Source organism: Montipora foliosa, chromosome 6, assembly GCF_036669935.1.
Source record: "Montipora foliosa isolate CH-2021 chromosome 6, ASM3666993v2, whole genome shotgun sequence".
Classification (NCBI taxonomy): Eukaryota; Metazoa; Cnidaria; class Anthozoa; order Scleractinia; family Acroporidae; genus Montipora; species Montipora foliosa.
The window spans coordinates 61,330,034-61,354,385 of record NC_090874.1 but is presented as its reverse complement, the minus strand read 5'-3'; the positions used below and the strand labels follow the sequence as shown (position 1 = coordinate 61,354,385).

The 24,352-nt window shown below is 40.1% G+C and overlaps 4 protein-coding genes across 4 annotated transcripts in view; 3 read left to right on the top strand and 1 right to left on the bottom strand.

Moving 5' to 3' along the window:
* Window positions 1-17,456, bottom strand: part of LOC138008834 (gamma-aminobutyric acid receptor subunit beta-like) — a 27,814-nt gene extending 10,358 nt beyond the window's left edge. The window contains exons 1-2 of the mRNA XM_068856124.1: window positions 17,190-17,456; window positions 3,777-3,900 (exon numbers count right to left, since the gene is read on the bottom strand). The gene's annotated coding sequence lies outside the window, so the exon portion shown is untranslated. The remainder of the gene's footprint in view (window positions 1-3,776; window positions 3,901-17,189) is intronic.
* LOC138008042 (uncharacterized) lies at window positions 5,201-7,021 on the top strand. Its single transcript, XM_068855220.1, has one exon. The coding sequence runs from the start codon at window positions 5,412-5,414 to the stop codon at window positions 6,141-6,143; it is 732 nt and encodes a 243-aa protein (XP_068711321.1). The 5' UTR covers window positions 5,201-5,411; the 3' UTR covers window positions 6,144-7,021.
* Window positions 14,533-15,492, top strand: LOC138006117 (uncharacterized). Its single transcript, XM_068852281.1, has one exon. It carries the CDS (start codon window positions 14,602-14,604, stop codon window positions 15,385-15,387), a length of 786 nt encoding a protein of 261 aa, XP_068708382.1. The 5' UTR covers window positions 14,533-14,601; the 3' UTR covers window positions 15,388-15,492.
* Window positions 16,813-24,352, top strand: LOC138008043 (dickkopf-related protein 2-like). The gene is made up of 5 exons (XM_068855221.1): window positions 16,813-16,844; window positions 19,771-20,009; window positions 20,569-20,764; window positions 22,751-22,964; window positions 23,987-24,352. The coding sequence occupies exons 2-5, from the start codon at window positions 19,875-19,877 to the stop codon at window positions 24,048-24,050; spliced, it is 609 nt and encodes a 202-aa protein (XP_068711322.1). The 5' UTR covers window positions 16,813-16,844; window positions 19,771-19,874; the 3' UTR covers window positions 24,051-24,352.

Sequence of the window (24,352 nt, the reverse complement as noted above, 5' to 3'; positions counted from 1 at the left end):
CCACTTCTTGTTCTTAATCTGGCGTACTTGATCAGCCTCCTTCGACCATCCTAATCTCTTCTGTCGTTGTTCAGAAGTAGCAGTATGACTACCGGGGCGGCGCTGCTGATCCACAGGGCACCTGCCGGACGCGACACCTTCACTACAAGCTCCAGGCCCGTTGACGTCGTTAGTGTGAATTTCAATATTGACATTCTCTCATCAAATGAGGATGGGTTTTGGGTTGTTGGCACTTGCCAAAGGTGCCACCCAAGACTCTGGTGAGCGGGAGCGTCCATATTCCCGTGGTAGGCTAAGGTAGGCCAACCTGTTCCACCCCAGTGCCCATTTTTATTATTATTATTATTATCATTATTATTATTATTATTATTATTATTATTATTATTATTATTATTATTGCTAATACTGGTAGTAATACTTTTTAGTATCTGCCTTTGTCACGTGACTTGAATTAAGACTGCGAGTTATCGAAAAACTTTCCGAGATACTGACCCAAGGCTCAGCTCTACTTTGAAATATTCTTTATCTTTTCCTAAGCTCTATTTTGCACCACCTTCTTCTTGCCTAAGTTAAAGAGGAATTTCTAGCCGATAAATTTGTATGAACTTTTAGGATTCAAAATCAGTACAAGACAGTAGTTTTGATACAGAGTGAAACGAATTCCAGATTTCTTCAGTGAAAACGATAATTTTTCGAAAGTATCAAAACCCTTGAATTTAATTCATGCTGGCGCTGTCATTCCTGATTACAAGTTATACCTTGACAGTAGCTATAAGGTGGTGGTTCGCTCAAGTTTTTCTTTTCTGAACCGGATGTTTACAACATCGTAAATTTAAAACAAAATAACATGGCTGTCATTTCCCACCTCAAACTACTCGTTTCTTCGATAGATTACCTTCGACTTTTTTCACTAAGCAAGTTTTTCACTACTTTTTTTTTCGTTTTCAAGAAAGAAAATTGAACCATTTCAAAAATATTTTCCTGGGCATTGTAAACTTAAACTATGGCATTTTAAACAAAATAAAGACCCTAAATTGTTTTGAAATATATATTTTATAAAACACTGTTTAGCAGTACTTACCTGTGCAGCTGGTTTGACATTTTGGAACAGAGCTTTAATCTTAAGAAATTATCGTTATGTTGCAAATTGTATTTAAATTACCAAAACTAAAAGCATAGGACGTTAAAAATTTATGTTCAAAAGAATTTGTATTTTATTTTGTTTTGCGGTAACTCATTAAACACAATAATCGAAAAGATTGGCTCAGGCCAAACTCACTTGTCAACTGCTTCAAAATAATCAACACTTTAAACGTTTTTATCTGGACAGATTGGGCCTTATATCTGAAATATTTTCAAGCAATTATCCCAAAGCATACGTTTTTTTTAAATGTAGTGTTAGTAAAAATAATCATATCACCTTAGCCATACAATTTACATTATCGTGATTCTATCATGCATTGTGATGTTGCAACTGAATGATTCGTTTAATTTTTGCTTTTGAAAAAAAACATCGAACCAGAGTCGAATCGCAACTTTTTTGAGAAAAAAATATCACTCAATAGCTTTGCATTGTTTTGAGCAGTTTTGACGACAGGGAAAACCATGCATCGACTTGCGTCCCAGCTGAGAATCTTTTTCTGTACAAGAAGTAAATTTGGTTCGCTTCACTCGCTGTTATGCCAAGCTCGTTAACAAGAGCTGGAGAAAGACATCCTGGGTACTATAAACAAAATTCAAAATTTCTCAAAGGCAAAGAATAGTATCGTAGCTGTAGTAAGTAACACAATAGGAAAGATATCTGTGCCTCTGATTGGCACATTAATGACAATAGGTGACGTCAAATGTCCTCTCTATATCACAAATTAGAATAAACTAAAACAGTGGATAGCGTTGAACGCGAGCGCTGATTGGCTGCTCAAACTCAGGATATCCTTTGCTATTCACCTCCGAACAATTCGCGTCCGAAAATGTTGTAATCTTTGCAGGAATAAATGAGTTAAAATCATATATTGTACTGTATTATTTCACTGTTTTAGTATATACTAAAACAACTATTCACCTTAGTCTCGGTGGTTAGTGGCGGACAATTAGTTCGGTAAATATCCACCACTAGCCACCTCCACTTCGGTGAACAGTTGTTAACTATTGAATGTGTGTGCCACTGACCACTTTCAAAACCCACGCGGGGCCTGGACTCTCTCTATTAATTAATCTTCTTGAGTAGAAGATTACACGCCCGTGTTTTTATTACTCGCTCGCAAAATTCAGAGTCAAACTCTCTCTACCAGAACTCTTGGGAGCCATCATGGCAAGCGTTCCCAGGTAGTGCTCCAACTTCTTACGGTGTGAGAGACCTGTCTGGAACTTTCCCTAAGCTTGCCTAATAAGATGGTTGACGGCCCAAAGGAGAAATTGGGTCGTTTTCAACTTTGTGATGTAAATTTTGACCTTGGCATAGTGAGATAACCAAATAACGCACTTCCTAAGATCACCTTCACAAACCAAAAAATTTAATTAGCTAATTAAAATTACTGTCAAATAATGAGCTGATAATCTCGCATTGGTTTAATTAGCCGTCCCACGCAGACACTCCTAGGGCTTCGTCACGCGTTCCTCCCCCTCGAGCGTCTACTGCAAAGAGCCACACATTCCTTTCCCTTTGTTAAGTAACTGTCATCTGGAAATCACGCGCGGGTTACATAGGAATCAATCAGCGCTCTGTAGATCTCCCCTGGGAACGTCAATGCATCAACTTCTTCTTTGGATGAATCATAAAAGGGACGAAGCCTTTTCAAAATATTCCTCAGAAGCATTAATTTTGTTTCCCCGGTGGGGTATGCATTTGCACTCTCGCGTGTCAAAATGTGAGTGCTTAGCAAGGGTATGGTGTCCTTTCATCTACTTGTAAAATTGAAAGCGCCGTGGAAATATATAAATACAAATTCAAATATTAAAGTACTGCAAGTGTATTTGAACTGCACGATAACCATTACCTTCAAGCGCAATGAACGCAACTAGGACAGTAGCAATTGAAGAAAGCTTGAAAAAAATCCATTACGTTTAAGCTTGAAATTTGCAGGTTGCTTTTGGCGATGATCGTCTGGAAAAATTGATTAAATAACAACAACAATGTTATTGTGTTTCTGAACCGATCGTTCGTATTCAGTGGTTCTTCGAATAAAGCAAACCTTAAAATCAGTTCAACCGAAGGGCTACAAGAAATGGGGTTATTCAAACAAAACGACTCCACTGAAATCGAGAGGAAAGAAATGTAAATATGATATCAATCCCAAGCGAACGCCACAAATAGGTTTGAATCGTACGGGTGCAAAATGTTTCAACCAGAAGAGCCACAAACATCTAAGCCAAAGCATTAAATTTATACTCTCCGGTTTCTCTTTGATAAGAATTTAAGTCAGCGATTTTAAATGCCCAACATCTTGCAGTGACCGTACGGGAAATTTCTCAAGGTCTAAAGTGCACTTCCAGAATCTGGAAGTCCGTTGTGATTGGTCGACGTAAATTCCGGCTCGTTTCAGCAGACGCTCGTGAGGCCAACCTCGTTCGCAGGGTCTCCCTTCTCTGCCTCCATTATGGAGGCAGAGAAGAGAGATCCTGGGAACGAGGTTGTCGTCGGGGAGGAACACGTGACGAGGTCCTAAGAGTGTCTGCGTGGGAGGCTAGCATTGGTTGGATCAACAATCATATTTGACCGAACCAAACCAAACCGAACCAATGCTGCCTTAGTAGTAACATCGTACAAATGGTTATACCTTTTAGTCTCCTTGGATAAGGACGATAAGAACAATGTTCGTCTCACAGCACTTGTCGATTGATCCTGGAGAATGAGCAAAAGAGCCCACACATTATTTTTCACGTGACGTCACCGCCGCCGTGCTGGTGGAGGAGAACAAAAAAACTCTCATTAGCTTCTTTTGTTCGTTGGTGTCTTTAGAGGTTGGTTGAAAACGTCCTATTGTTGGGCTCTGCAGGGCGTGCTATTGTAGAGCCTTGCTCTGTTAAATGACCTCCATCGTAAAGCTATTTCGTTGTCGCCAAAAATGTCTCCAATGGTTGTATACCAGTGGAACTAAAATTGTTTTGATTCGTGTGGACCGTGTGCAAATTCAGGAAAAAGATATGCAAATAAATGAAACTACGTACACCGAAAAAAAGACAACAACAAAAGAATAATTTACATTAAACTAGTAGTAATCTCAGATTATTGAAGTGCGTTCGACAGTCCCTTGGAAGCAAAGAAAAAGTGTAATATGATTGGCATCGACGATGACATGTTGATCATTTCCGAGTTCACTTCAACTTCTTTTAAATAAGCAAACATCAGCCTCTCAGGCAACAACTGATCCTTTTCATCCCTTTGTTTTTCGAGTCCTTTGGTTTCTTTTTGGCCTGCAAATTGGAAATAACATTTGTTTTCTCAAATGGCGCCATCTTTTCATGGTACGCCTCATGAAGAAAAAGAAATTTAACATTTTGCCGCCGTGAAGTAAAGGAACGCTACATGCTGCAAATGAGGTTCAAGAGGTCGTGGGCGCGAATGTGAGCGAAAAGCTTACAAAACAAAAAGATATTGTAATCCACTCGCAAAATATGTAAACATGGAATGTTTAATTGCTAGATTGCTTTTTTAAACTGTTTGTTTCAGCACAGACAATACTATTCTCCGCACTCGCTACCTGAGTCGCAGTGTGCAGTGCTTTGGCGTAATTGAAAAGACAAACATCGGGGTATGGCGATTAAAATTTCTATCAGTTGAGGGCGTTAAATGCCAAAAACTGGGTAGGTCTACAAAGACAATTCGGCTTGACTATTGACCAGCTGTATTTAAAATACTGACAGTTTAAATACCCTTGGAGGACATCAAAGCTATATCAATTCCTATCTTGCATTTTTCAGTGGGACAAAACACAAATGTCCGTCAGCAAATTGAGATTTTGAAGTCGCGACAAATTTTGAAAACAAATTGTAGGCTCCAATCCTTTGTGTTCGATTTCATTACTTTATGCACACAAAAAAAATTTCGAGATCCTTATTGAGAATTAGGAAAAAAGAAACCATTGTAACTATACGAGTGTCAAACTTGTAATGTAAGCGCAGTGGGTCAACCGCAAGTCCTTCGAGACACACCAGAGCTTAGGGGCTGCTATTGTGATGTCACGAGCGTTTGTTGAAAGTGACAAAAAAGGGTCAAAGCGATGTTCGGATAAAAACAAGACACGCAAAGAGAACCATCTAAAATATGCATACCTCCAGGTGTAATATCAGCAGATTTGATTACTTTGACAGCGTTTTGCTCCAGCGAGTCCGGCTTATTTGAGTGTTTGTGGCATTCACTAATAACGTTCTGTTGGCGAATGTAGTTCTTGGACTCCAGTCTGGCTGAACACATGACGAAAGAGAGACGTACTCCCTCTCCAGTTGATCAAGGATCACATTTACATATGGCGATAAAGCTGTTAAAAGCGGAAAATGCCAACCTTGAGAAGATAATAATTCTTCTGAGGACGGAGAATCAAAACATGCAGAAAAAGATGAAGGAGATGGAATATCAGAATGACCGGTTTAAAATCACGCAAAATCAGCTCAAGGCAGAGATAAAGAGGGAAAAGGAGATGGTGCGATACTTGCATAATTTGAATAAAAAATACGAACGAACGCTTCAAAAGAAAGAAGCAGAAAGTCGGTTGCTGCGAAAAGAAGCCAAAGAGGCGGAGATGCGAGTGGCAAGAAAAGACGAACGAGATGTTAATAACAATGTTAAGGAAATGAAGGATGGGGAAGTCCGCAGACCGCAGCCACCGAAGAGGTCTGATTCGTTCAAACGCAACAAAGATCTTGCGACAATAAAAGAACAAGGGGCAGCTTCGACTGCAAGTAGCAGCAGCCCAAACGCTAATTTGAAAGCGAAACAGCCGGTGTCCCATGTCACGCCAGGTTCAAAGCAAATGAACTCGAACGACGACATAACTTGCGAGTGGGAAGATGTTACAGACGTTTTAGGGTTCTTAAACGAAAAGGTCAACCAATTTGAGCGCTTGCTATTGGAAACTGGAGGTTCAAGTAAATCAGGTTCGGGTTCTGGGTATTCTTCGTCTGATTCTATAACATCAACAAAGTAAGTCGCTTCCAAGTTACAGTCACGTCAGAAATTTTTCTTCTCACCCTCAAGACATTGTCTCCAATTGTGATTGTTATCACTCAACGCTTCTGTTCGTTCCGGTCAATTTTAAAAGAAAAGGAAAATTGCAGTTCAGCTGAAAATTGTCTCCAAGCAAGTAACAGCTGTTGGGAAGTTTACTTGAAGTTAAACTAGTACTTCAATAGTCAAGTACAGTGTAGGCGTAAACTTGGACGCGAGTAAACGATTTGCTGATAGTGAAATATATACCTTATCGCCTTGGGTCAGTATCCATCATTCAGCCGACTTCACAACGCATTGTACTAATTGATAAGAAAACGATCTCAACCAAAAGCCTCAATTTTATTTTTAAGACGGTTTCATTTGGGCAAGCTTACAGCGTAGGTAAATACTTTAGTTAACTAAACAAGGAGGGCCTGTCGGTGGGATATAGCTGGAATGTAAGTAAATGTAAATATTTCGCAGTAATTTTCGCTATTTAAGTTCTTAGCCTGGACCGGCTAAGCCTCTCGTATTAAAAGAGCATGTTTCACGTCAAACGTTAGAGACTTCCTTTCTCGCTTCAATTTCTGTTTAAATCTTTCCGGAAAACGTGCTCTGTGTGTTTGCTTCTTCAGTTTTCTATTTTTAAAGTCTCAGTGATTTGCTTACCGGAAGAATCCTCTTATCCACCCTTGTGGGTTTGACTTTATTGACCCAGGAATGAAGTACCCTGAAGTAAAGCGTTCGGTCTGTTTCGTTAGAGTATAGGTTTTCTTCAATATTTTAACTTAATCCAACACTGAGACTTTCGTCTAAATTGTGTTATTACTTTTTCAGACATTTTAACTTCAGTTGAATATACAGACCGGGACTTTGCGATCAGTAGCTACAGTAGCTTCCTCTTGGCTTTGTGCTTGTATCCATCCCTGGCATTTTGCAGAGAGGGCGATGAAACAGGGCAAGACGCAATGCGTATTTGCTCTTTTATCCACTTAGTGATGTCAGAAGTATCACTCACAGGTGGAAAAAATTCCAGTAGAATAAAAATGGCTCCGCTCGGAGCTCTTTTCTCTAAAGTCCTGGATAAGTAAATAATAGAGAGATTTCGAATCCCGCAAACTCAGGCTGAAATTGCGTTTCATAAAGCAATTAAAGAAATTTGTTGAGTCGAGTTCAATTCTGGCCGGTTATCCTATAGATATCGTTCAACTTCCTTAGAAAAAGGGACAATTTGGAGTAACAAAATGTTCATGCTGTAATGCAAAGCAACAGCTTTGCCCTTTGCCGTTTCACATAAACGGGATACTATAAGGAAGTTTAATTAAAGTCCTGGCCAAACTATCGAACAAAGTTGGAGCCAACGCTCCAACTTCATTCGATCCACCATTGTTCGACCGTTTGGCAGCCCATGTTAGAAGATGTTCGTCCAACATTTCTTGTTCGATTAGTGCTGGATAGAGTTTTGATCAAACAGAACGGCCAACAATTCTGCTCGACGCAACAATTTGCAGTGTTTTGCCGCTCTTCCAACAAAGTTCAGTGTGCCCTGAGTAGAGTCACGTTCGCGCTGCTAGCCAATCACGAATTAATTGCTATCTTATTTTCAAGCCTAGGTTTCTAGCATTATTTGCAACAAAGGTTGCGAAGAAGGACGATTAAGACACGTAAGGACATGATGGTTATTGATGAACAGCCTCTGATGACAAGCTAAACCTTGAACAGCGAGTATGAAGCAAGGTCATGTCTGATTGACACTTTTAGTCCCCTTTATCATGATCTCTATCTTTGGAAAGCGTTTAAATTGTAAAATTTCTGCAAATCCATTCGTGCTCATTCTCATCATCTCCTAAGGATGGATGTATTTTCCGGAGAACATACCCTTTTCTGCACTTTCTATCACAGGTACCCCAAGCTAACGTTGTAATTCGGGCATCACAAATCAGTTATGGGAATTTGAGTCAAAAATAAAGAACATTAATCGAACAAAAATGCCTTATGTTGTCTTCTTGATACCTTATTGATGTTTACGTACTGTTGGATGTTGGCGTACTTTGGCAATTTCAGCGGGTTGTAGGTTCGCTGTTTATTATAATGTAGGAGAGAGCAACGGTAGAACTAAAACTCCCCAGAATGGCGCTGAAATGGCCAGAAATGCTAACAACATACCATAAATTAGAAAAGGAGGCACGGTACGAAATTCTGATGTATTTTTATTGCTATTTTAATGCCCTACTTGGAAATAACGAATGCTAAATTTCCCCTTGCATACAAACCCTTATGACAGTTACGTAACGCAACGATTCTCCGTGAGCTTGGGGTACCTCGTTTCCAGGGTCTCTCTTCTCTGCCTCCATAGTCTCAACGACAATGCAGGCAGCGAAGAGAGACCCTGGGAACGAGGTTGGGGGTGCCTATGGTTCTATTAATAATTCTTTGGTTTTTCCTCGTTTGAATCGGTCATTTCCGTCCTCCAACTGCTCCAGTAGCACAAACGCTACAACGGGTTTTCGCTGCAGTGTTAGTGTAAAGGACAGTTTGTTGTCCCGGGCCGCGCTCCCCACCGTACCCCCTTTTGTGCGGGTCACATGATCAAAAAAGGAACAAGTGCTCTCCGCTTCGTGTGCGTTGATAGTTTGTGCGTTTAAGGCTTGTTTGTTTGCTCGCCTTTTGACCTGTTTCATCGCTATCGACGTTGAGCTTGAGATTATAGATGCCCAAAAAATATGTAAGTCTTGTTTTTTCTTTGTTTTGTTTTCCTTTTTTTTTATTCGGTCGCTTTATTTGTAATTCGGTATTTCTTTCGCTTCAGTCGTTTATTTTAATGTCATTATTTATTTTCTAATTACAGCTGTACCGTCAGCAAAAATACGTGCAACACATTAAACTTTATGTGAGGCATTTGTCTGCGATTAGCGCCAACTTGAACTTCAATGAATCAGTTTTGTCAAGCAATGTTGGATAGTGTTTCACATCCAACAATATTGCATGTTAATTGGATCTAACTTTGTTCGATAGTTTGGCCAGGGCTTAAGAGAAAGGCAACGTCAACGAAAACAGTCAGTTCGTTCCATGGTCAGATCGTTCCAAGTCAGATCGTTCCAATCAATAGTCAGATCGTTCCGCAAAATAGTCAGTTCGTTCCACAAAAAGGCCAGTTCGTTCCAAATATGAAAAGTCAAATTTGTTGAGTGAACTTTAACTTTATCTAAGTCGGTTAAAAAACAAACAAGAAAGGTATAATTTTGTTGTCTTCTTCTAAATTCAACTAACCACAGGCCACCGCGCACAGGTGGCTCAGTTGGTTGAGCACCGGGCTGTCACGCGGGAGGTCGTGAGTTCAACTCCGGCCGGACCAACACTCAGGGCAGTTTAAATAACTGAGGAGAAAGTGCTGCCTTTGGTTAGACTTCTCTAGTCTTCTCGGATGAGGACGATAAGCCGGAGGTCCCGTCTCACAACCCTTCAATGTTCATAATCCTGTGGGATGTAAAAGAACCCGCACACTTGTCGCAAAGAGCAGGGCATGTAGTTCCCGGTGTTGTGGTCTGTTTTCTGTGGTGTATCATGGTTGGGAGGGTAAATGCTCGGAGATATTAGCTACACCAAGCTACTCTAAAAATCCGAGGGTAAATAAAGATGTATGATACAGGAGTACCCAACGGATCCGCTCCTCAAAATATCCGCTCCTCAGGCTAAGAATTTGCTGGCTGGTTACTCAATAATGGATGAGAAACTCTAGCTTGGAATTTTGCCGAAACGTTTTTCTTGCTTTGAGAGCTTTTGAGAGTTACGAGAAATCGATGGATGTTTTGGAAAGATATAGCACACTGCCGTTCTGAAAGTACAGTAGTTTCGAAGCGCTAATAACCTTACTTCTTTTCAACTCGGGATTTATGAAAATTTTGAAAACAACGCGAGTTTCGAATTGCAATCTCGATTTTATGATAATTTGTCTTGCCGAAAATATAATCGAGCATTGCAAGCATCTTCTTTAACGCACTGTTATTGTTACGCACTTATCGCCTTTTAATAATATTCTGGACCCAGGGGAATAAAGAAATTTGGGGTTGACAAAACTACGGTCCGCCACCCCAGTAAGGCTCAGTTCGTTATCAACGGTCGAAGCCGTGGCCACTGTGGTGTGGAAGTGTACCTTTCGAAAGCTGTTTTCCTGCACTATTACCACCTGAGGTCGCTCGCAGGACTGCTATTGCGTTGATGGTAAGTTGAGATGAAAGTTCAATCTTTGTCAGTTGATTGTGATGTGGAATTGTGACCGTGGGAACATTTTATCCAGGACTATTTGACTTAAATTGGTAGCACTTGAGAATTTAGTCTCCAGCCTTGGGATTTTATTATAACCGTTGACAACCACAAAATCGAAATTCGCCAAATGACAACAGCCGAGAAGAGTAATGGCCGCCACACACAAACACTCATTCCCGGGGTCTTCTCTCTTCCTATTAGAGACCACGTGACAAACACTTGGCTCTCGTATACAAATAAATAAAGAAATATCGCCGGTCCTAACAAAGTGTGGGAAATCCCACACAAAAATTCATAGAAGCCACAAACATACATCGGGAAGATTACATCAAACGCCATTGACTGGTTTAAAGCTATACCAGATAAAGCTCAGCACGCCTTCATGTGTGCGACTTTTATCCGTCCATTTCAGAGCAGCTTCTCAGAAAAGCATTAGATTATGTGTCCCAATTCACTAGCATTACACAGCAAGACCGCCACATCATCATTCGCGCAAAAAAGATCCCTTTTCTACCACAGCAACTCTCCGTGAATTAAAAAGAACGCTGACAACATGTTCGACGTATCGATGGGTTCCTTTGATAGCTCATAGGTACATACATGATGTCCCAAATCAGTTCCAATTTCAAAAATCAAGTAGGCCTCTGCCGTGATGACGGTATGGCCCTATGTAAATCCACACCAAGAGAAATTGAGAAAATGAAACAAGAAGTGACACATTCAATTCAAACGGCCGCAAATCACAATCGAAGCAAACAAGAAAATAGTCAACTTCCTAGACGTGACCTTAGTGGAACCTACAAACCGTTCATGAAGCCCTGCAACAAATTACTCCTTGTCCACCAGCAGAACAACCATATCCCAGCACTTCTCAAGAACATCCCCAAAAACATAACCCCTGAACAAGACATTTTTGACAAAGCTATTGCCCCTCCCCAAAAGGCACTTCAAGAAAGCGGCTATGACTACAGACTCACATACAACCCAAAACCCACTCACGGTAAAGAAACATCATGCAGATGGTACAACCAACAATGGAACTCCAATGTAAAAACTAATCTAGGAAAAAAGTTCCTAAACATCGTCGACAAATGTTTTCCGAAGAACCACCCGCTCAACAAAATCTTTAACAGACACACTCAAGCTCAGTTACTGAGGCCCTACCAGTTCCTTGTTCCCTTTAAATATTTGCTTATGTCCCCTTATTCCCCAAATTACTTTCAAACTTGTTCCCAGCTTTTTTATCCCTAAATTTTGTCAATATTGTTTTTGCTGCCTTGTTCCGTAAAACATTTTGACATTGTTTCCCTGTTTCCCAAAACTTCTGGGGGCCTCGTTATTCTTGCATGCCCAACATGAAATCTATCATCGCATCACACAACAAGGCACTGCTCTCCAAAACCACCCCAACGTCAACACAACCACCTGAGAAAGAATGCAACTGCAGAAGGAAGAGTGAATGTCCCCTTGAAGGAAAATGCTTGCAAACAAAGGTCGTCTACCAAGCAACTGTGACATCCGAATCAACAGCAGAATCACATGTAGGACTTGCGACAAACTTCAAAGAACGATATAGAAATCATAGAACATATTTCCGTCACGCCAACAAGAGAATGTACTCAAGAAATGCGAACCGTATAATGACATTAGCAAGAAATGTTATTTATGCCTTTATGAGAAATTAATTAATTATTAACAATAAGCATCTTTGTAGCCTCAAAAAACGCAACGAATTAGCGAGTTCATGCCCCCACAAAAATGGGAATTGATAATTGCTCAGAGACTTTAGATAATCTAACGCAATAATAAACACCATAGCAACCGTACATTTGTATAAAACCGCCAGCATTTTAAATTTATTGGTCAGTCCTTGTAAATCGCTGAAAGAGTGTGGTCATTATTTGCCCCTACGAAACACAGCCGTAGCACTAACGATGAGTCAAACGTAGCGGGAAGTTTTATCACTTGAGCTGTTCCGCTCATTTCGTTCAGTAGATGTCACTGGTAGGTGATAACGACCAAATATTTCCCCAGGATAGTAATGCTTTCGCGGTCTTTTCACCTCGGTTAGCCAGGGTAACGTACCTGGCACGTACCGCCTTGAAGGGTGCCTCGGGCAAGTAGACTGGGTGCCCAGGTGAGGCTGGTTACCTTGTCTAACGCTAAAAGGAGAATGATATTAACGGTGAATGAATATATTGACAAAAGCCAATATTTCTAAAGGCACTGCCTTCCTTAATCAGCGTTTTACCTTATTCAATGCTTCAATGCGTTTTTTAAGAAATGTATGAAAGTTGGCTCTCCCAAGGTAGCTCGGTTAGCAAGGTAACTCGGTTAGCCGGGGCACCCTCACCTCCCCCCATTTAAACATGCCCTAAACTTAAAGTGACTTGGAACTGGCTATTTGTTTCTGGTCAATCTCGAGATCGTTGTCGTAAAACATCCTTCACCCATTCTCGGAGACCCAAACCTATGGGGCGCCAAATATAAAAATAATATTTAAGCTAATTTTTTCTCTATTTCGTGTTTTTAAACAAATTTCTCGATAAAAGTTTTTTAACTCGGGCCATTTTAGTTTCAATAGGAATAAGACGCAAATAGCAGTTACAAACATTTGCTTGAAATGCATAACTTTTATAGACTTAACGTTTCGTGTGTTACCATACATCATCAGAAGTGATTATTATTCAGTTACAGATAAATTTAAATTCAAAAATACAACTGTACGGACTGGGAACTAACGAAATTGATTGACATAAAACGACAAGAATATCCTAATAATAGAGATAACGTTTCTCACTGCCAACGTTTTCATTTAAGGCTGGCTTAAGATCACGGATCAACAGACTCTTTAATTTTGCAATGCATGTCTGATCGACCAGTTGCTAATATTTCAAAATGATCTCACTTAATTCTATGGTTGGTTAAAAAAACATGATCACTTGCAGATTCGTGACAATTTGTAGTTAGAGCTTTAAAATGTTCTGTTTTTCTGTCACGTAATCGGCGTTTCGTTTTCCCTATGTAGAAATCATTGCAATCAGTTTGCTCTGTACACTACTTTTGACCTGAAGGAAGGAGATAGTTTATCTTTGTAAGGGAAAAAAGACTTGATTCTTCGGGTATTCTGAAAAACTATTGTGACGTTGAAAATACCACAGAATTTGTTTATACACTGACCTCAGCTGTTTTGTGAGGTGTTTGCTGTGATGACCTAAGAAAGGTAGAATGAAAAGAACTTCTTTTTTCTTAACTGTTTGTACAGGATCTTTTGGCTTATTTTGATGTTTCTCAATGACATCATTCATGTGATATTTAACAGTTCCCATAGGGTAGTCATTAAGTAACAAAATCCTCTTAACATCTAAGGCAGACTGTAACAATCGGGATGACGAACAAATTCTAATGCAGCGATAAGCCAAAGTGCGAACTACTGTAGGTTTATTTTGTATTTACGCGGAGTAAAAGAGTCCCACTTGGTGTAAAGGCGCTTGTTCAAGGTCTAAAGCTCGCAATGGGCCGCCATTTTGAAAGCACACAGCCGGTAGAGGATTGATTCATACGGTGTTAAAAATAGATTTGACATAAATAAGCATACATTACGTGTGGTGGGAAGAAAGTCACGTGTAAAGAAGGACTTAGGCTGAGTTTTTTGATCGATCGTCGGATCGCTTCGAGGATCAAGTTGAGTATTGAGTTTTAGATTTCAACCGTGCTTAAGGCCTGAAACCGTTGAGTGAAGTGCTAATTCGTATGGACAATTGTAAAGAGATCATTCACCAGGAAATGAATTAAATATACCAAAAATATTCATTATATCCTGTCCTCCTCTCACTGAGAGCAAATTTTTTGATTGGCCTCAGGCCTCTGTTAGTCTTGCTATCCAAGATGTCGGCCAATAGTTCTTACCAAAACAAAAATACGCCTGCTTTGCAGGCTAAGAAATAAAAAGTTGACATAGAGATATCTCATTTATCGCCACTCCATGCGAACCAAATGCACAGGAAATCTGTTGGTATGAAATATATGATGGTCACATTACACATGTGTTGGCCAATGAGAACATATTTTTATTTAATGAATAACTCGGAAGTTCACCAAACACAAATATTTTTAAGCAAAGCCATATCGTGTTTATATTAAACCGTTTACTCGTGATCCGCTTTACTCGTTTGATCATTAAACCACTCATGAATGACGATCTGGAGTATCTCAGAATGGAAAACAAAAAGCTGCGTGGCGCGCGCAGTGAATTGGAATCGAATCTCAGCGAAGAGAAGGAAATGGTGAAGTACTTGCATGGAGTGATAAAGAATTACCAACAGCTTCTGAAAAAGCCTGACCCCACACGTCATACTAAGATACCTCATTCACTGAAGAGATCCAGAAATAGTCTTTTGATAAACCCGAGACATTTGACTCCTATCAAGGCTAATACGGAGGACGTTTTCGTCAAGAAAGTCGTTCAGGAAATGAGCAACGAGGGCTCGAAGGAAAAAGTTGGCAAAGGGGCGACTTTTCAATCGTCTTCACTGGTGGGGAATACCTACAACCACAATGCTCTCGAATATACATCAACTAGTGAAGATGCAGACAGAATCAATACAAGGGGACAAAGTCGACGAAATGGCAACTTTTCGACAAGGTCAAAGATTGAAGATGATATTCAAGCCGACATTTCTTCAGAAAATGAAACGAAATTTGGCGGTGAAGCAAGGGAATTCAAAAGTAGTCTACGAAATGCATATTTGTTATCAGCCACTTCAGCAGAAGCGGAAAACGTCGCTGAAACCCTATCAAAGCACGGAAGAGAAAATGTTTTGGATGAAATGACAAAAATGTTGGACTCAATGTTGTCGAAGGCGGTGTTATATGAGAACAATTTCAAACAGAAGGACAAATACTTAAAGAAAATGGAGCGAAGGTATGAGTACTTAGCAAGCATAGCTTTGGGAGAGGAGTCAGAATGTCTGTGAAATCATTTACTTTAATGGCGTGATTTTATCGGCGCAGAATTCTTGGGTTTCATGTTTGGCTGGTTTTACGTTTTGTAAAGTGAAAAATAAATTATTGGACTGTCATTTGCTTTGTTATGTTGATAACGCTTTTCGCAAAAAAGCCTCACGCAAATTCAACTCACGGTGGTGTGATAATATTGGAGGTAATTTTACGATCCATTAGCTCATTTGTAATCATCGCAAACAAGTATTCTTTCTTTGATTGATTTAGGTCATCTGGTTGCGGTCATTATTGTCTGATGTGTTTCTTTGTGCATGACCGTTACACCAGAACCAGACACCGGAAATATGGTCTTATTTAGCAAATACAAGACAATATGGTCTGCATTTGTGAAAAGACCGAATGAATCTATAGGAACAAAACGAAAAAGAAATAAAGACCGAAGTGGAATGTCTGTTTGGTTCAAGCCTCACTTTTGTGTAGTTTTATTTGCCATCTTTTAAAAGTCTTTTTTTCCCTTGTCGCTTGCCTGTGGGTATCTTGAGTGGCCAATGTCTGAAAGGACACTTAGTCGCCAATATTGGCTCCGAGTCTTTGATTACAAAAATGCCTATGGTACTAATTTTTGACACCCCACCAAATTATCAGCGTAACAGCGAGTTATAGTACTAGTTGCACTGACAAATGAACATCTTACCCTACTCCTCAAGTCCACATTAAAAACTGGTGACCAGAAAATACATACTTGGTAAAAAAAAAAAATAGGCAACGAGGTAATAATTTTCTTGAAGTCTCTCATCTTATGTTTCGCCAGCAGCTACCCTGCGAGCAGAGTCTTTCGATCTTCCTAGATAAGTCTAGGAAGATCGAAAAAGACTCTGCTCGTAGGGTAGCGAGCAGCCAGCAGTCAATCTTAAATGTCATGCATGCTGCAGTTTCATTAAGCCCATTGGTGGAAAATCAAAATGGAAATCTGAAGGTCACGCTTTTTTTGTCAGAGTACTCGGATTTTACCGACTTTTCCCAAGTCACTATGGAGTACTAATACACTAACGGGTAATACTTGAAAATCACTTTTAAGTGGACATGTCGTTGTTTTTCTCTGAGGAGTAATTATTACTCTGGCACTTAACATAATCGAGGTTGCCTATTTACCGAGTCAGGATTTCGAGTAGGATTTTCGAGTTGGATTTTCGAGTAATGATGTACAGTTGGTTTTTTCGAGATGGTTACTAGTAATCCAGCTGCAACGAATCGGCTAGTTTGTCCGTAAACCCTCTCGTAGATTTCCAGTGCGATGCAGTCAACAAAAGATTACAAAGAATTCCTGTGAGGTTAGTGTTTTTCTTTCTTATTCTGCGACATCACTATGTAAAGCATACATGAAGTAAGAGGAAAGACATAAGACATTAAGTCTTACATGAAGTCATTACATGCTCCTCCTTTCAAAAATGGCAAGATTGGGAAGTCGAAGGTAAGATCGAAAATATGATATTTCTTGTCATGTCTATTCTAGTGACATAAATTTAGAAATCTGCGTTAAGAATTAGACAACAAAAGACAAATATATTAATCCTATAATTCCCCATATTTTGAATACCAACAAATGGGACCAATGTTCCCCCCATGGCTGTTCTGTTTTCTGCATTTTAGCGGTTGGATATCATACTGCCCACCGAAAGCACATGTTCAAACCACGTCCGTTCCACAGCAATGCATTCAAATAAGTTTCCACATCCCACTAACTTTCTTCTTGTCCCTGGCTATCGATTATTGCACGCTTATATGGGTCATTCAAGTAAATAAGGTATTTACAAACCTCCTCGCCATGGAGACTCAAGGCCTGCCCAACCGCTCCTGCTTACGTTCCAAAATTAAGTGTCAGCTATTGTTTCCAGACAAAAATACAGAGTTAGGAATGCAATGCTAGGATAGATTAAACAAGATTGCCGTTAACCGATCTGCCATCCTCGTTCTCCTCCATCTTGAAAAGACCTCAAGACGATGACTAACACCGCTGACAAAGTACATTGTGTAAAGCCACTGACAATTTATTGGAAACCCCGCCAAAAAATCCTAACTCGAAAATCCAACTCGAAATTCAATTCGAATTACTAGTTCAGGTGCCGGTCAATTAAAAAAAAAATTGTTGGGGGCAATCATTTTTAAGAGGCTCCCAATTATTTGTTTACAAGCAAAAACACGCGAAAACGTAAATATGAGCTATCCTTTCGAAGACCTTGGAAGCATCGAAGTTTGTCCATTTTGCCAAGGTCAAAATGATTAATTTGGAGAATGTCGGTGAAATCGAACGAGTTGTTCCGTCCGACAAGCGACAGAAGAGAACACAAACCTAAATTTGTGGGTGGTTTATAGGGTGTTCTGTGCTTACATTTGCCTAGCTTTAATCCTAGCTTCTCTTCAGATGGGATCGACACCAGCCAGGCTACAAAGTTCGATACACGTTCGACTTACTACAATTATCCGAAGAAAAAAATATGAAAATTTTGAAATCAGTGAAATTAAAGCAAAATGATGTCTCTTCTGAAGTGTTGGTCACTGCAATTGATGTAAAATGTAATTTTACCTAACAAATAAATACAAATCAGGGGAAAACGCTTAATATAGTGACGGACTTCCTGGAGGGGGACTAGAAACTAAACATTTCAAAGGCCTTTTTCTCAAAACCTAGCCGTACAACCAGGGTTAAAATTTTGCGAATTAGTAGACAACATGTAGACAAAACAGTCAACATGTTTTCAAAAAGTTCTATCAGACAGTTTTTCAGTTATTAATAAAATAGACGAAAATCGCCTTTTTTTCATTTGTCAAAAACCTGTTTGGCAGATTTAACTATTTATTTCTCTACATAATTATTTTTCTCGCTTTCGGAAATCCTGAAATTTTGAGGTGGGGTTGTACGGCTGGTTTTCGAGAAAAAAGCCTTTGAAGTGTCTAGTTTCCAGTCCCCCCTCCAGGAGCTCGGTCACTATGTTTAGCACTTTCCCCTGATTTGCATTTATTTGTTCGGTAAAATTACATTTTACGTCAATTGCAGTGACTAACACTTCAGAAGAGACTTCCTGTTGCTTTAATTTCACAGATTCCAGCACCTTGATCTTTTTCTTCGGAAAACTATAGTAAGCCACCTCAAGTTATCGGTAATTTTAGTTTAGATTTTGAAAGCCTTTCCTGGTAAGTAAATTCGCCTTTATTCTGCTCTCGAGCTGAGCTGTCATTTTTTTTTTCGTAGACTTCGTCAGAGACTTAGGGAAGTGTATGCGAATCCTGGTCGGAATATTTTAAACAGCAATGGGCCTTAATTACCGACGGCCATGTTGAGACCCGCGGGATTGAAAACTTTTATTTTGCTCCAACGAAACTCGTTCCCAAGCATTTCAACTCGAGGCTGCTCGGGATACGAGATCTATTGTCTATGGCCAATATGGCCGCCGCGCGAATAAGGCCCATGTAGGGGTTTTGTACTCGAGTGTTTATCATTGTCAAGCCGTTGGCTTAAATCAAAGGAAACACGAACTCAGCAGTCAATTTACTGACGTTACATCGAACCTAATGAATAAAGCTTGTGGTCACAAAAATGAACGTACCGACTTATATAGCTCGGAGATTGCGCCACAGATTAAATCTACCGAGTTGCGTAGCTCGGTGGTCTGAGCGCTATTTCATTACAGCTTGTAATAACGGTCCAGAAAAGCTATCATTTTCGCTCGATGCTTATTATTTGAAAGACACAAGAACTGCCCAGACAAATGGAAGGAACACGCTCGGTCAATAGGCCACTTCGGAAAATACCATGGTACTCTTTGTCCCCCTCCCCCCCCCCCCCCCACCCTCCCAAATTTTGCATAAGCATTGTTTTTTTACTGTATAGTACTGAATTCATCAAGCAGTTAGCCCTGTCCACTTTGAAGATTTATGCCTGTGTAGGCTGTTTGGGATGAAGATAAACACCAAAAACAGCTCGTGGTCTCGCTCCCAGCCTTTGGCCATATATCAAGGATCTTTCAAATCGTCTCGTCCAAAAATGTACTCTGAAGGCACCTTAACACTGAGGCTCAAGCAAAAATGTAGCAGAACCGGAGAAGGGTGAACGGTTTCGATGCCTTCCATCCGTTCCGCCTATGGTCTCGTCTTGGCACAGAATAAAAGCCCAGTGTTTCTTTGCCAACGTTGTTGAAACTGCGTTCCTTTTTTTGTCCGTTTTTGTCTATCAAGCGTAGTCTTCGCACTTCGCAAGGAAGGCGAACTGGTGTTTTCTGGTGTTTCTTTTCGTGTTCAGAGGCGTTGAATTTGTGAGGTCGTCGCCAAGCGCCCTTTCTATCATTAGCTAATCATCGGGACTCATCGATAATTCATGCATCTACTTTTTTTTGCGCCAGGGAAACAAGAAACGGATTTCTTCGATTCGCACAGCGAAAAAATAAGGACTAACCAGAAGAGAGAGCCCCCTCGGTTGGACATGACAATTTGAATCAAATTAAGAATGACTGAAATTTTTAGGTTTTCAAGATTGTTCCTACTTGTATGGGTATTTTGTTATTGTTATGCTTGTTCAACGGCTAGTAAACTTCACAGACGGACGCCAACAGATGATGACAACAATATTATCGTGAAAAAGGTGCGTTGAAAATATTTTAGTCATTCTAATTTACATTGTGTTTCTTTTAGAGACATCGCAGACTTCATTGCTTTTATAAATGGGTAGAATGAAAATGATGTCTACCAGTCTGGTCGGCAATCTTCAAGTGACCCTTGATTTGTTTTTAATGAGAATATGAAATGCATCGCACCAACTATGCAAGGAAGGGTCGAACGCCTAAAGTAGCTGTTCATTATAAATGGTATCGATAAGGCTGACTGATGGCTATGAAAGCCTGCGTTTCTTCACCACAAGCTGAGAATGAGAATGGGATGTTTAAACTTTCTCTAAAATGGCGAGAAATGGCTAAAAACTTTAGTGGTCGATTTTAAGGAAGGAAGGAACCTTATTTAAGTGTCTAGTCGCGCTGGAGCACTAATTGGGGACAATGCAAACTGAAATCAACAAATTGACTCAAATCAAATGTTGGTTTTGCAGTTAAGTAAAGGAAGGCTAAAGTTTATTTTGAATGTCTTCAAACTTTAGTCATTGGTTGTGGCGTGATGACAGCAAAAGTGTGGCTTTTTATTTTTCACAGATGATATCACCTGGTTATTACTCCCAAGAGTGCAATGCTCACAAGCGTTGCAAAGACATCACAAAGTACTGTCACATGTTTTTGTGTGTGGACTGTTTGAAAGAAAATGTCGCCTGCACGCAGAACGGTCAGTGTTGTCCAGGATCAGAGTGCATCTATGGCCGCTGTAAGTCTGGGGCTTCCGCTGGTCAGGCAGGTAAAGGACTCGTGTTGACATGATTTCTTCTAGTCTGATGGTGATCAGGTAACAGTATTAAAAGAAACGACATTCATTTATAAGTGGCTCGAAGAAATTTGACAACAAAACCTGATTTACTTACCTAGCATAGTAGGCATTTAGTATGAGCGACATAACGGACTGCTGTGGTAATGACTAGGGAGCTAGGGCAGATGAGAGGTGAGACCCTTCTCAATGGGTGGAGTGAAATCGTTACTGTATGGTCCAGATGATCAGAGGAAGCCTTCATTGCATAGATGAATCGCATTTATTTAACTATCCGGGTAGGCGTTGTATTGGGAAGTGTTGATTAGGTAATCCGAAATAACAGTAACAGGGATTCCAGTGACCTCAAGCGGATCGGAACTGGAAGCTAAGAAGAAAACATTTGTTTATTTAGTTCCTAGATATCCTTTAATTAATAATTAACAATCATTCCATGAGCGCGCGTTGGATATGAGATGGTAAATAGCCAACGAGGCGCGTAGCGCCGAGTTGGCTATAACTAGTCTTATATCCAACAAGCGCGAATGGAATAGTTGTTTTATTAAATTCCTCAAACTCCAAAAATTTGGAAGTACGGAATACGAGCGAAAAAAGCGTAAAAATCCGACCGAAATCGAAAAAACTTGATGAAGATCCGATCAAGGACCTCCTTGAGGTCAGACATGCGTAGGCTCATCACAAAAACATTTCTCACCTTTTCGCATACTTCTAAAAGTCGGAATTGATCCAAACTTTCCAAAAAACAAAGTTTTTTTCTCTTTTTTGGCTTTATTCAGAGAGAAATTTCGCTTTCCAGGGGAAAAAAAAATTAGCTTAGCAACGCTCAGCGCAATCGTTTACCATATAAGGTCAAACTAAGGTATATGAGCTGATAACCGAGATTGAGTGAACCAATCAGAGGAAGCGAAGTGCATTATGCGAGGTTGAGAATTTAATATCTATAACTTCATTTTGTTTCTCCCTGGTTCAGTTTGCCATTAGGTATCATAAAGATGAAACCTTTTTTTTCTCTTCAACTATGGACTGTACTTGTTGGCTAAAGTGTTGGCGAGGACGCAAATAAAGTTTGCTGGAATCAGTTAAATGACATTTTTATGTGTCTTTTTTCTTCTTTATGTGTCTGTGTTAAGAGTAACTTTAAAGGGAACCTCCACTGTTTGAACAAAATGTTGCACGTGTACTTATTGGAAAATCTGTAACAAAAAAATTGCATTACCTAGTGAAATAATTTTTTTATCGTCTTCCAAAAATCGGTCTCAACGCTTCCCGGTGCCCCCATCTTGAATGTCGCGCAATGCAAGTTGGGTACTGATGACGTTTCGTGGTTGCTTCAGTTCAAGTCTCCTTGCCTTGTTTACAGTTTGTATATTTTCGTGACGAGATTCAATTTAATGGGGAAGATACAGATTCTTCCTTTAGGAATCAGTTGGAACCAGAAGAAAGCAATTATTTGCTTGCAAATTTAGGCACTCACGATCGCTTTTGGACTTTGTGATCGATGCTCGTTATGCCGGCTGAGGTTTTTGGAAGAATTGTCCATCACATAGCTTGAATCGACACACGTCTATTATCTTTTCGGAAAAACAAGGAGACTCGTGCTAGTATCTTTTCTGGTTTTCGCTTGCTTTCCACAACGAAGCAGTTTTTGACTCAAAGTTCCCGCAAACCGTTCAGCAAAGCAACCACAAAACGTGATCAGCACCCAACTTGATTTGCGCGACAATCAAGATGGCGGCACCCAAAAGCGTAGAGGCCGATCTTTGGAAGACGTTAAAAAATTGTTTCGCTAGGTATAATGCATTTTTTTTTCTTTGTAACAGATCTTCTAACAAGTACAAATGGAACATTTTAGGTGACATTTGTTAAAAGAATGGAGGTTCCCTTTAAGAACCTACTATTAAAAACATGATAGCCAACGGAAATGCAATTAATGGCTTCTTTTTGTCTTTTCCTCTGCAGGAGCCTTTTGTGACAGGCAAAATGATTGCAAAGATCCAGATCTCTGTTGCGTCCGCGAGGCCGCCATCAATCCGGCCATCTCAATATGCAAGCCTGCTTTAGACGAACATCAAACATGTGGTCCTTACAATCAGTACCGCACCCTTTACATTGGTGGGACTGTGCAACCAGCCTGTGGCCCATGCAAGCAAGGATTGACATGCAAGCAAGTTGGGTAAGAAGGGTAATGTAAAACAAAAAAAAATTAAAGATCACAACTTTAGTAAAAGTCTGCTCTTCGAGCCAGTAGGCCCATCAGGCCGGCGCTCATCTCCGGTTTCTGTAGCATGAAGCGACTAGGAGTATTGTTACTCCCCCCTGGATGGGATGCTAATCCATCGCAGGGTTACCCCCCAGCATCAAATTCGCCGGTACTCATTTATACACCTGGGTGGAGAGAGGCACCGTGAGAGTAAAGCGTCTTGCCCAAGAACACAACACAATGACCCCGGCCAGGACCCGAACCCGGACCTCTCGATCTAGGATCGAGCGCACTAACCACGAGGCCACCGCGCCTCCCTCACAGCTTTTGTAGGTCTTTTGAATAATGTTGGTAAGAGAAAGAATAATTGACTAATAAACAAAAATGAGATTTTTTTGCTTGATGTACAAAGTCAGTGACTGACCAATTACATTCTAGGTTTCACGTGACCGCCAAGAACACAACAACATTGGTCAGCATTTAACTTTTAAACGATCTCAACACAAAAAGTTGTGACATAATAACTTAAGTTTATATATTTGATTTGTGTCTTTTCCAGCTGAGAGTAAAGTGCGAATTTCAAGTTAGTATCACATTGTTGGATTTTTACAAGAGTCCATTAGCCAAGAGTAAGATTTACCCAAATTGGCCTAGTCCTCATCAGTGTCAGAAAAGTGTCTGTTTTTAAACCAAGTTTTGCGGGAATGTAAACAATTGACCAAATCTGCTACCGTAACGTCAATGTTGTACCCAATCAAACCCTTTGTAAATAAAACGTTTTGTTCCATGTATTTTACTTTCTTTTAAATGTAAATGCTACATTATAATGCAAATACAACATTGAGTTCGCCGATTTGGTCTATTGTTTATTTTCCCGCAAACCTGGTTTAAAAATAGACACTTTCCCGTTGCTGATGGGGACAATTCTGATACCAGATTCTTACTCTTGGGTAATGGACTCTGAATTTTTATATATAATATCGTTTGTCTTTCAGGATCTTCGGTGTCCATCAAGTTTGCCTTCCAGAAGCTTCACCCGCTGCGAATGGAAGGAAATAGAGAAGCCAAGAAAATACCGCAAACTTCGTGTTACAAGCCTTGGGCTTATGCAACTTCGTAAGGGGTTTTGGTTTTTACGGTATCTCGTTGAAAAGAACAGAGACAGTGAAATCCCAGAGATGATGACAATGTTGGGAACAGTGGTATACATCTGCCATCAACCGAGCAATAATTTTCCCAAGCTAAGCTGGGGCGGTCTCACATTGATACTGTTATGACGTCAATTTTAAGTTCATGCTAGAATTATTGACTTACTATAAGCTGTATGAGGCAAAGATGGAATTAAAATTTAATTTTTTTCA